The 13,595-nt window shown below is 37.6% G+C and overlaps 1 protein-coding gene across 2 annotated transcripts in view; it reads left to right on the top strand.

Moving 5' to 3' along the window:
* LSAMP (limbic system associated membrane protein) overlaps window positions 1-13,234 on the top strand; it is a 632,752-nt gene extending 619,518 nt beyond the window's left edge. For both annotated transcript variants that reach the window (XM_016941692.3, XM_016941693.3), the window contains one exon: window positions 5,253-13,234. In XM_016941692.3, coding sequence (XP_016797181.1) covers window positions 5,253-5,350 — 98 coding nt within the window. In that variant the 3' untranslated portion in view covers window positions 5,351-13,234. The remainder of the gene's footprint in view (window positions 1-5,252) is intronic.
* The last annotated feature ends 361 nt before the right edge of the window (window positions 13,235-13,595 follow it).

Below are 13,595 nucleotides of genomic sequence, written 5' to 3'. Positions count from 1 at the left end.
TTTGATATGTGGTTGAAAAAATAAGGCATAGCATTTTTTTTTATTTCAAAGACAAAATAAACTGCCAGTGTCACCAGAAGTTCTACGTATTGGACTAAAATTTTTAAAACTTGTATGCCAAAATACTTGCTGCTGTGTTGATGAAAAAGATGTGATGCTTCTGACTTTAATGTGAGAGTATTACCAAAATCTCGCTTTATAGAGAGTGGAGAAAATGCATAAAGTGCTAAAGAAAATGTAGGAAGAGCTCACATTAAATTGATTTTAAGACCCATTACTCAAAGAAAACATCGATGTAGTAGTTCCCACTTATCCGCAGGGGATATGGCCCCAGGACCCCAGTGGATGCCTGAAACTGCAGATAGTACAGAACCCTACCTATATACACTATATTTTTTCATATACATACGTATGATGAAGTTTAATTTATAAATTAGGCCCCGTAAGAGATTAACTACAATAATAATAAAACAATTCTAACAAAATACTGTAATAAAAGTTATGTGAATGTTATCTCTCTTTCTCTCTCTCTCTCTGAACATCTTATTGTACTGTATGTACCTCAGGTAAGTGAAACGGCAGAAAACAAAGCCACTGATAAGGGGGGCCTACCGTATTTCCCCTCCTCTAATTTGCTCCAGCCTGAGCTTTAATCCCCAGTTCATTCACCCAGAGGAAGCTGTACTGGCAGAAAATGGACAGCAGGTGGCGCCAAAGTCAATTTTATCAGGCTTCCTTTTAAATGTATCTTCCCAGGATACCAACATGCCTTAGTCCGCTGGGCTAGATGCTACGGGAGGCAGATTCTTAGGAGACTGTGTAGATTACTGTTCTCCTTTGTTAAACAAGTATTTTACAAATTGTTTAGAATTTTGTTCTATTTTCAGTCACTCAATCAGCCTTAATAATTCTAAGAGAATTCAAACTCCTCTGGCTTTTTTTCTCGTATGGCTGAACTACAAACTGGAATAAAATTATGATTTATCTTGATTTCTTAGTGGCTGAAAGGAATATCCAAGGATCACTGAAAGCATAATTGAAAACTCCTTTGAATGAATTTAGTCCTAAATCCAAGAAATGGGCTCCTAGGAGGAGCAACAGAAAACCGTTGACCAGATTTGAATTACAAAGTGTCTCTAAGCATACGCTAAAACAGGTGTTGAAAAATCACCTGGTCCTTTACTTGAGATTTTTCTGAAAGACAAATCAATTGGCTCCAGATCCTGAATCAAATTTATAGTCTAGAGACTTGCCAAAAAAATTCTCATATCCCTCCGTTTCAGAATGTTTTATCAATCTTGCCCTTAATCACAAATTCTCTTTCATTGTTATGGGAAAGTGCAATCCAGCATTCACCTGGACACAGAATCTAACTTATTCCACCTTGGGGTTGAGAACCTTGACCTGGCATGTTGACTTATGATTTGCAGTCCTGCTGCAGCTGAATTTTGCTCCTTGAGTCAACATTAAAAGCCTTGACCCATTTCACAAATCAATGCCTTTGATTCAGGTTGGTATTTCATCTCTTTCTGTAATCCAAACTTCTGCATTTGGATTAATAATAATACAATTTACTGAATGTTTACCAGATACTACATACATCAGTGTGTGTGCACATATATAACACACATATAGAATGTGGTTGGATACTAAAATATGATTTTTGTCTGTTATATGAAAAAGACGTAGCAAAATTTGAATTGTGGTTCTATTTGCCCATCTATTCTTAAGGCTAATTCATGTTTGCAGACTCTTGCTTTCATTTTATCTGTCAGTATATGAAAGCACTTGCTGAGCTTGGCCATCTGGTGTGGGAAATAAGATTTATCATTTGCATTTCCACAAATAAGCAGAAATTTCATAACTCTGAAGTAAAACATAATTAATGATTTTGCTGATTATTCTTCCCTGAAATAGCCATTAACTGAAGTAGTCTCCTATGCAGTCACATATATCTATAATTGCATACACACTTGTGATGATTTCCCAACTACCACCCATTTACCCTTGTATTTTTAAGCCTATTTATTTACTCTCAAACCCAATTATGAAAAGAGTAAGTCATATAAGTACACTAAATAGCTATATGAGAGCACTTAATAAATAATAATTGATAGAGATGAAGATATCTTTAACTGATGCACAAAATAAGTTTCAAATATACTTATACATCACTTAATGACTGGGATACATTCTGAGAAATGCATTATTATGTGACTTCATTCTTGTGAACATCATAGAATATACTTACACAAACCTCGATAATATAGCTTATTACACACCTAGTGTATATGGTATAGCCTATTCCCAGGCTAAACACCTGTAAGCATGTTACTATAGAGAATACTATGGGCAATGGTAAGTATTTGTGTATATAAACTTATCTAGACAGCAAAGGTATGGTAAAAATGCAGTGCTACAACTTTATAGGACCTCCTTTGTATACGTGGTTCATCTTTGACTGAAATGTAATGTAGCAAATGACTGTATAATATTATGAAGGATAAAATTAAAGATTATTAACATAGTTATACTGAGATTCCTCATTATAACATAGAATAGCACGTGAAAATAAGTTAATTCTGAATTATTTGTAAAAGATCAATATGTGTGTATATCTTGTGCATATATGAGTAAGTATATAACATATACTTTGTATGTATATGTATGTATACATGTATTATCAAGAATGTTATATGTGAACATGTTTATCTAGGTTCATATATTCTGTAATATATTTTTCAATAATGGAATTTTGGCTTTCTCAAATACTTACCACTATCAAATAAAATGATAAGACTAGTCTTAACCTTTCCAAGATATCATTCAGCTCCAGGATGTCTACAAGATAATCTAGCCTGTCCTTGCACTAAAAATGAGATTGAGGAAATCAGCAGAATTGGACCCTTTCTGAAAACCTTTTGTTTTACACTATCTCTGGTGCAAACACAAGTATTTTTTGCCTAACCCTCTATGGCTTTAATTTTTGTGTAGTTTTTCTCTGTTTTGAAAACCTCATCAATACACAAATACAACCAAACATGCCAAGGAGCTCTTGCCATCTAGTGTACATAGAAAGACTAGAAGGTTAGGAAAGTAACATTCCTACCAGCCCAAAAGCCCTGGGGGAAGTTGCCACTAAGAGAGCTTGAAGGTCCCAAAAGTCCAAAAAGGGTGGGAGTAGGAGACATAGAAGTAGATTAGGAAAGGCCTTGAGCTGACTTAAGACACTTGAATTTAAGCACCTGGTCAACAATTACTAATCGGGTGCTTTCATGCAAGATACAGAATCTCATTGAACCTTAATTCCTCATGAAATGCATGAACCTGAAGGTAGCTAAGGTGTCTTTTGTTAATATGATCCTATAACAATTCAGAAAATCAGATAATTAATTTATTGAATCTTTATTCTGTGTTTCCATAGATTTACACATAATACGGCTCATTTTATACTGTATGCTGATCAAAGTTTGTATATGTTCATATTTTTATATTGGGTGATGTTTTTAATATTCTCAAGAAGGTATTCTAGCCAAAACTCTCCTATCAAAAATCTTCTTTGCAATGATAGTAGTTTTCTCCTTGTTTTTGTTTGTGCTGACCATTTTAATCAAACCCAAGTTTAATTTGCTGAATGTTGACAGGAGACTTACAGTCACCCCTTTACTGTGTAGTACTTACAGGCAAAGACTCTGGAGCCAGATACCTGGGTAAAAACCCCAGCTCCTCTGCTTACAAGTTGTGTAAACTTGTACAGTGCATCCAATCTCCCTGTGCCTCGATCATTTCACTGTAAAACAGGTTTCATCATAGTATCTACCTTATAGCATGGTTGTGTGCTTATATTTATAAGGCAGTTGTGACAAAATCGTGTAGTAAGTGCTGTATAATCGTTTGTGGTTTCGTTCTTATTGTTGTTGTTGCTTTTATTATTTACATAAAGCACAGATTAGGAGACCATGGAATTTGGCATTCTTCCTTGTTATCCTATCTCCAATTGGGTATGTTTGTAAACAGTTTTGGAAAAATTCACATACCAGGGGATGCTTCCATCATACCTGCAAACCATCATAGTTTTACACACACACACACACACACACACTCACACATAATCCATCTGCATATGCACTCTCAAAATTTTTAAGTGACTGACAATTACAGTCACACCAGTTTCTCTTTTGAACATCATTGTTTAAGTATGTAGTCTTAAATCCAAAAGTCCCTGTAGTGAAAAATACTATTTTTTCACTTTAATGGAATATGAGCAGAACTATACAAATGGAGAAAATGGAACAAGCAAAGCAGAGACGATAAGCTCTTCTGCCAGACCACTGATTTCCTCCTCCCCAGTCCTCTCTTTTATGAACACACAAGCCCCTTCTCCAGCTTCCTGTCCATCCTATTTCCCCTCTCAGACCCCCACCCACATCCCCCAGATTGTGTCCACATTGGGAAAACTAAGGTGGCAGCAGGAAACACGGATGGCCATTCCAGGTTAATCTGGGTGAGTTCAAATCTCAGTTCTGCTCATGGTTTGGACCTGCCTCTCAACCTCTCTAGGTGTGTTTGTTTATTTTTGTTGTTATCGTCTTTGTTTTTGTTTTTGATTTTTTAAAGTGACAAATGAAGAGTTTGGAGGAGTTGATCCTTTGCTGCCTCTTAAGATTTTAAGATGTATTGACTTATTTTCTCCCTTGCTAAGGTACCATCTAGCCATAAGCATTACTTTAAAACAGTTCCCCTCCCCATTAGCAAATAAGTAATTACTGCCTCCCCCCGGGGACAGAGGGAGTCGTGGATTGGTTCCATGCTTTATTGGTGGAGATGCCGTGATGAATTGGCCAGAAGACCCATGTCTGACTGCTGAAGGACCCTCACCAATGCTTGGAACCTTAATGAGTGCTGGCCCCAGAGAGTTACTTCGGGCAGGGCCAACAGGAGGAGGCTGGGTGAACAGGAGCCTGCTGTACCATCAGACACATTAGTGATAGCCAGTTTAAGGACTTATCTGGCAAAAGCATTTTGTATTTAGAAGTGTTTCAGCCAATGATGCCCCTTCGGATACTTGTAGCCTAAGGAGGAGAAGGATTTAGAAAGGTTTTGAGCGCTTCTTGGGCTGCACGTAAGCGCAGTAACTTTGAGACGCTAGTACCCGGCCAGGTCTTACCTCTGATGCCATCAGCAGTCAGCTATAACATACAGTGGGCCCATGTAATTCATTCTCTTTTTCTCTCTCCTCTTTTGCTCTGCAGGACCTGGGTCGGTGAGAGGAATAAATGGATCCATCAGTCTGGCCGTACCACTGTGGCTGCTGGCAGCATCTCTGCTCTGCCTTCTCAGCAAATGTTAATAGAATAAAAATTTAAAAATAATTTAAAAAACACACAAAAATGCGTCACACAGAATACAGAGAGAGAGAGAGACAGAGAGAGAGAGAGAGAGATGAGGGAGACCGTTTATTTCACAACTTTGTGTGTTTATACATAAAGGGGGAAATAAGAAAGTGAAGAAGAAAATACAACATTTAAAACAATTTTACAGTCCATCATTAAAAATTTATGTATCATTCAGGATGGAGAAGGTTCTACTGGGATATGTTTATATCTACTAAGCAAATGTATGCTGTGTAAAGATTACACCACACTAAGGACATCCGGATGCTGTAAAAATAAGAGAAGAACCAGATGCATATTAAGCCCCCCAACACACACTTTATCCTTCCTTCCTTCATCTTTTTTCATCTGTGGGGAAAAAAATAAGGTCTTGCCTTTGGTGTTTATATTTCCATAACCTTTTAATTCTATTTTTCATTTGAGCTGACTTGTAGCCACTTCAGACTACCAATGGAATCTTATGTTGAGCCTTTCTCTGGCTTTCCTTCATCCACTATCTCTCCAACTTTAGAGATCATCCCCTCTCCCTCCAGTGCGTTCTATGTCCCCCACACCCACCCTAGATACTCCCTTTTTACCCACCTTTCCTCCCTCACCTCTCCTCACCCCCACCCCCTCCCCAGAGCACTAGTCATGCCGCAAATGCTAGGAAGTGCCATTTTAATTTTCTCCACTGTGCGTGTGTGCTCAAGTCTTTCGCTCTCACGTGGGTGTACATGTGTGTGAGTGTGTGTGTGTCTCTCTCTAAAGCATGCCAAGGGAATGGTCCATGTGTACATAGACTCATTGTGCTGTAGATACTGTCCTGCATTGTAATTGTGAGATGCGGCTGTAACAAGTTGCTGGGGGAGATGGCGGGGAAAGAGGCAAGGAGCAGAGTCCTCCCCACATCCATGGCTGTCACATGGCATCAGTGTGTATTCAAACCAAGCTGTGCCCCTTCCAAGGGCAGGACCCCATATTCCTCCTAGTCCCATCATCAGAACCGAGTGGGGAGTCACTCAGAATATCACTGTAAATGAAAGTGCCTACTATCGATGGGGTAAGCAAACAGTATAAGGAATTATGACGTGGACGAGGTGACCTAGGAGAGAAAATTTCAGATTTTACTCTCATTTCATGAGTCTGAGAGATTCATATATTTCCTGGAATTTAACAGGGTGGGCCCTGCTCCACTGTGAAAATGAGCAGCATGTGTTGAGTAAATCCCCAGAAACAGGAAGGTCTCCAAGTGTCAACTCCCAGTGGAAGAATGATGAACCACCTGGAGATCCTAAGCAGCCCTGTTTTACATCCTCCCTAATCTTAAATAACATTTGTCCCATGAATTCCCCTGAGCAGAGATTGTTTCCTATTTCAGATAAAATACAGTGAAAGTGAGCAAGGCAGAAAAAGCCAACAGATGCCCAGGCTCCTACAGTATTCTGGAGATACTGTCAGAGCTCTAATACAGAGCACTGGCCATAATGAAAAGCAGTTCACTCCTTGTGCTCCTCTGCAGATGTTTTTCCCAGTGTTCTAGGTTAGTGTTTTATTTGGTTGCCTGCATAATCCCTGTTCTGTTTCACTGATGGTGTTTGCAGCACCACTGTTCATGGTGGTCCACTGTTATCCTATGCCAGGGTGCTAAGAATTGCATGATATTCATCTTCCCTGCTCTATTTAAATTTACATCTATAAGAGTCATCTTGACATTAACACTGAAATGTGATCTAGGTCCTTAACCAAAATTGCTGGGCAACTTGTAATAAATTTAGACAGAAATTTTATGAGTACCACAAAGCTTGGTGTTACCACATCACCAGAAGGATTTCTTAGGAAATGTCTTGCAGAGAGAGCTGGCTCTCTGCATGTAGATATCTTTGTCAGAAAACCAACCCTTGCTCTCACTTACACAGTAGTAAGCATTGAAAGTGGTTCAGTTCATGAGAGGACAGAGAATTATTTTGAGATTATATTTGAATGTAATCTTGCAGAGCCAAATATGGTACGTCATTAAGTTGGAACCTTGTAAATAGCTGTTCCATGTTATAAAATGAGAAACTTTGTAACTGGAAAAAAAGAAAGGAAAGAAGGAAGGAAGGAAGGCAGGGAGGGGGGGAGGGAGGAAAGAAGGAAGGAAGGAAGGAAGGAAGGAGAAAGGAAAGGAAGGAAGGAGGGAGAAAGATCTAAGTAGCATTGTTAATTTCTTCAGTTTCTTCTAAGGGATTTTATTGTTTGTTTTAGCTTATCACAGCCTTCTTTCATGATTTTGCAGTTTAGACTTGATACAAGGAAAAATTCAGCTTGGGGATGGTTAAGAGTGTTTATAGCAGATTCTGACATAGGGGAGAAAACAAATTCTCATCCAAGAAGGTAGCTAGTAAAATATAGGGAAGGTGAGCCATATTCCTATGCAGCATCAATTTATTGACAATCAGGTATTTCTCTTAACAGTTTGGTCTTCTTAGTTCAAGAATAAAGGGTATCATCTTTAATAATAAGCATTCCCCACAAATTGAAGAGGCAGTCACACACTTAAGTGTGTGGCTTTAGAAAAGCGCATGCTAATTTAAAGATATACAGGAAGAGAAAAGTAGGAGTTAAGTTGGATGTTGTTAGAAGTTGGATGTTAGTATTACCTTCAGGAACAGATCCCCATGGCATGTCACAGGCCTTAATTATATACCTGGCTTTCTTATCGTCTCCACTTTATCATGAGGACAAGGTCTTGGTTTCATGGGAGGAACTTCTCCATTGAAATAAATGTCTGCCATGTCAGCACCGTTTGTTCCCTCAGTTTTAATATAATGGACCATATATTAAACATAATTAAACATATATTTAAATGTGGTGTTTGCCTGTGTCTCTAGCAGGATCTGGGAATTTTAAAAATTTGCTTCTGGTTCCTGTTTCAGAGAAAACATTGTCCCCAGAAATTTCATAGGATTGAAAGTGTTCCCTAAGCAGTGTGAACAATGGAGGAAAATATAGTTTAGAGAAAAGTCAGGGAAAGGTAGGGCCAGAGGACTGACACCAAGAAATCATTGAATCTCAACATAAGACTTCTTGGAATTTAGTTAATCATATTGGAATAAATTCCTTCAAGAATCTTGTCCCTTGGTAATCAAAGTTTGAAACCCTGCACTGAAAAGCACCAACTGGTTGGAAATAATATACTGAGAGGAGTGAAATTCATCAATTAATCTGAGTGGCTAATATATTTAATATCCTTTGTATACAAAGTAAAACTCCACCATTCGTAAAAGGAAATCCTTAGACCCAACTTTCAGTTAACAAAAACAGAAATGACTTTGACCCAGGGTGCTTCCTGAAGAATGAGAACTATCCAGGGCTTTACAACTGCAGAATTGTAATTATGCTCTGTGCAATTGTTGAGCAAAGGTTTTGCCTTGCTGGATAAAAAGTCTTGTTTGTTTCGAGACATGAAATCCCCATGTCTTAAAAGAACTAAGGCTTATAGAAAAGCAGATGGGTTTTCTCTCAGGAAGGACTGCCCCATTGACCTTTGCCTTCTCTTCCAAGTCAGACAGACTTCTCGCTTGCCATGGGCATTTTTTTACTACATAGTCAGACTACTGGGGCTACTTATAGAGACCTTGTAAAAGTACTCGTGATTTTCACGTTCTTGGAGGACCAAACAAAAATCTGTTTCTCCTCCAAAAATGGACTTACCTCCTTTGCACACAAAAGCTAAACTCCTCAGCATGAAATTGTTTGAGTTATTACTTTACCAAGTTGTGAGCTTCTTGAATCCTCCAGAGTCGCAGATTCCATCCCTGAGTTGGTTGTGGTTTCACTGTTTCTATTGGCTATTCTCCCTGAATTTTTCATTTTGTTCTTTGCAGGGCTCGAATTATTTGTGGAAAACAATAATATATATGTGTGTGTATTTTTTATCTTTATAGATGCTATATTTACAATAATGTATGTATTATAAGACAAATTAAGAATAATGTTTTGATCTTAAAAGGAAGAAAAGTACTGAATTTGGTTGTTTAGAAAGAAAGTCTCACGTAGAAAGACATAGAGCCCCACTTTTTCCATTTTGTAATTATTTGGTGAAAAGAAATTTGCTTATAGACTATGTTTAATGGGATTAACCATGTCCTCATTTTTCTTTTCATCCTCATACACTTTTAGCCTGCATTTAGTCTTGGTTACCAATATCATTTTTTAAGAGAAATGTAAGTACAATGCTATATCTGACCTACATAAACTATTAATATTTTGAAGACAAATGTGAAACACACCACAAAAATAGTGAGATAAGAAACAAAAATGCAGTTTAGGAAGCCTCCTCCTTGCTTAAATGTTTAGAATATTTCTTCTCCAAAGACTGCATTTGCCTCAGTGATGTAAATTTTCCATCATGGTTGGCATAATATCTGTAAACATCTCACTAAATGCAAAATGGAGTTTACATTTATGTGCATACTAGCAGAAAAGAAGTAAACTATTCTCATTTGCATGTAGCTATGCTGTTCAAATGTCGCCAACCAAAATTTAGGAAAGAATTTGTTTTCACCCAGAATGTACATCTCACTTTTCTCTTGGCAAGGAAGCTGGTGTTAACGTTGGGTTTAGGTTTAACATTTACACCAGCGAAAATGTTTATGAATATTATGGAAAACTTATTTTAAACCTTGATTTCTTTTGAGCACATTTACATGCTGCGTGCTGATTAATAAATTAGGCACCAATCATGTGTAAATCAATGTAAATCACTAGTTTATGTACATAATATAAACTATGTAAACTTCATTTTTCATGCAGTGCCCAACTACTGCTAAGGTTTACTATGATTCTTAAGGAAAAAAAAAATCAAATAAAAATAAATAAAAACCGAAACGTTTCACAGTTCAGAATCGGAAGAATTACGACTAAAGCTCCATATATGAGGTTGCCTTAGCCAAAGGAAGCAGACCCACAGGAACAGTTCAAGGTTTATATCCTGCTCAAGTCACCTCTTTGGTCTTTCAGGATCTAAGTGGAGATTGTCCCAACTGTTGCTGTAGGTGTCTCACCCGACCCCAAAGCAAGGGAAATAGAGGGAAAGGTTTTAAGGGCTATATGTCTGCTGTATCCACTCCCAGCTATCTTCTTTTTACTCCTTTCTCACCATCTAAGATGTCTTATTTAAATAGCTCCAAGGAAGTGACCTAAACCTTGATGAGCAAAATATTACTCAGTTTTTATTTTCCATTCAACAAAAGCAGTGGGAAAGCTTGCCATCTGGATTCTAAGAAATTGTGCAATATAAAAAATGTTATATCCTCAAGAAATATCTTGCTGAGTCACCCTAGGAAATAACTACCTTTTATTTATCTGGTAGCCTAATGTTTCCACACATTTATCCTGAATATTGCAAGTGAGGGACTGAATCATTTTTAATTGGGAGTTATCTTTCTCAGGCATGTTCTCTTGGAGTCTTTTTGAAGTGCCTGACACGTGTAACAGGATGACATATATATCATTCCTACAATATGAACAACTGTTACATAAAAAATTATCAAGGAGATGATTTCAGGAAACAAGTGAACTTTCTGCAAAGACTTATAAAAATTTTAGGTCAAATTAACTTCAGGCTTTAAATGCACTAATCTACCTAAGAGAAAAAAAAAGAAAAAAAACAGGAAGGAGTTTTAAGGGCTCATGTGCCTGTTGTATCAACCCCCAAGTGTCTTCTTGGTACTGCTTCCTCATCATCTAAGATAAACTGACAACTTTAAAGTGAGGTAGAAGGTGTATTGAATTGGGAGTCAGGAGAATTGGGTTCTAACCCCAAGTTCAGCCACAAATAAAGCTGTGAGACATTGGCAAGTCATTTAACTTTCCTGAGTCTTGGTTTTCTCATCCTGAAAGTGAGGGATTCGGCTGACGTCTCTAAAATCTCTTTCAACTCTAACCTTTATTCTGAATAAGAATTTAATATTCACTTAGTGCTGTGCCCAGCACTGTTTGTAAACAGCAGCTGTTTGTTATCTCTAGTTTGGTCTCTGTATTCTCATCACTTCTCAGAACTATCATTCTACCGTATTCATTTCTAAACCCAAAACTGCTAGAATACAGGGACTCTGGACTGGGTCTGTAAATTTTTTCTGATCAAAACTTTATAGCAGTGTAGAGAAGGGACACATTCAAATTACACTAAGGACATTGACATAGCTGGGGTTGTTTCCTTGTTTATATTATAAAACCTAAATGTGGAACTATATTCTAATAATCTTTCATAGGAAGGAAAATAGCCAGACTGGGTATTATGCATGTAACAAATGAGGACGTTGTGCATAAGAAAGGAAACATTAGTTTTCTGTCATCCTGGGCCAAGTACCTCATTACAGTAAATGTGTGTCTTTGGAAACTCTTTGCTTGTGCTGATGGCGGTAAGCATGGGGTCCCAGGCAGGTTCAAAGGCTGAACTGTAAGAAATGGGCAAGACAATACATTTTGTTTTGGAAGGAATTTCTCATGGGATAAGTTTCCCAAAGCTTGAATTATAGGCTATGAAATAAAGCAAATAGATGGAGAGAAAACAAGTATTGTTTTCAAAAAGTACAAGTCAATTCTATTTAAAGAAGACAAGCTGAAAATAAAACAAAAATAAACACAATTTAGGAGGTTACAGAGTTGAAGACAGTATGAATTGTTGTGAAGGCCAAAATCAAATGTGAAAGTTAGGTTCTCTGAGAAAAGGGTAAGCAGAAAGGATGATTTCTCAAGCAATTAATAAGGAATTATTTTCTTGTGCCATGTTCTAGATGCATTGAGCACAGATCCTCTTGTCCTAAGCTGTCCTAGAGGCTCAGGTTAGCATCTATCCAAAGTTGTCCTTTGATTTTATTGTCTGAAAGAACAGAAGGCATCAGAGTTTCCAGTCACTGAAGAGTAGGGTTTGTTCATCACTTCCCAGCAATCACATCACTTTGTGTAGGTAAGGATATATGACGTGCTTAGATTACTTATGAAGCTCTCTCTAAGTGGGAGAATGACCTGTCCATGGGACAACTCCCCGTTTTCATGGTCATTTCAGAAGTACCTCTTTTTGGGCAGTGCTCCTGGATCTACTTCTACAGCCACATTCTTCTCTGCACAAGTCCTCCCTATGTAAAGCCAGGCACAGTACAAATATGCTTCTTGCAAGTGAAGAAAACCCATGGAAGTCCTAGCTTCATGGCACGCTGCAGCAATCCCAAGCTACCAGGAGCCTCTTTTGAACCCACTTCCCTAAGTCTTTGCTCTTCACCAGAGAATGGAAATTGTTCATCCTGGTGAACTGTGGCCAAGTTCTGCTCCCTAAGTATTTACTTGGAGTGGGGAGGTTAAAGGGAAGAAATTCAGGGGGAGAGAAGCAAAGGAGAACACTTCCAACTCCCTCCCCCATCTCCCAATGCTCCCCACCTTCCTTATTACTGCTCTACTGAAGGGTGTATAAATCCTGCTCTTGGTTAGAATTCTCCTTATTAACAGTGTTATATACATATAAATATATATATAAATATATTCCTTTTTTCAGCCCTGTAGACATGAACTGATCTTCCCTTGAAGATACAAACACATGGCCATTTTTTGTTTGGGATTTTTTGTTTTTCAAGGTTTTTCATTTTTGTTTATTGGGTGGATTTTTTTCCCTGGGTACTAGCTCTGTGAAGGAAATAAAAAGCGCAATGTGTGTTAAAAAAAAAAAAAAATTAAAATTAAAATGAAAAAAAGCTTTTCTTTTCTTTTTAAATGTATTTAAATTCTGTTTCTCTCTTCTGTTACTTTACACATATGAATGCTCTGCTCTTCTGTGATCTTAAAACAAAATGAAATAAACGTGAAAAGGAGATGTGTCTTCATTGACCTGTCAGTGATCTTGTGGTTGACTGCACTGCTTCTTGGAGGTTTTCATGAATAAAATAGAAAATGAAGCCAATGATATGAATATCATGTAAGGGAAGGGCAGAAATAATACTGAAAAATCACTTGAAGCTCTTCTAACAATGCCTCGTCTGTCACAGAAAGGAACGTGGTATTTACAAGAATTTTCTCCACCTAAGCAAAGAGATTCTGTAAACGTGTTTTTTTTTTTTCTTTTTCTTTTTTTCCCTTAAGGGACTGAAAGAAATAAGTATAAATTACCACTGAAATGCTATAAATAATTAAGACACTTATGATTGTTAGACTTCAGTGCAACCTTGGGTTATGATACCAAAAACA

Source organism: Pan troglodytes, chromosome 2 (genome assembly GCF_028858775.2).
Source record: "Pan troglodytes isolate AG18354 chromosome 2, NHGRI_mPanTro3-v2.0_pri, whole genome shotgun sequence".
NCBI classification, from domain to species: Eukaryota; Metazoa; Chordata; class Mammalia; order Primates; family Hominidae; genus Pan; species Pan troglodytes.
This window is presented reverse-complemented; position numbering and strand designations above follow the sequence as displayed.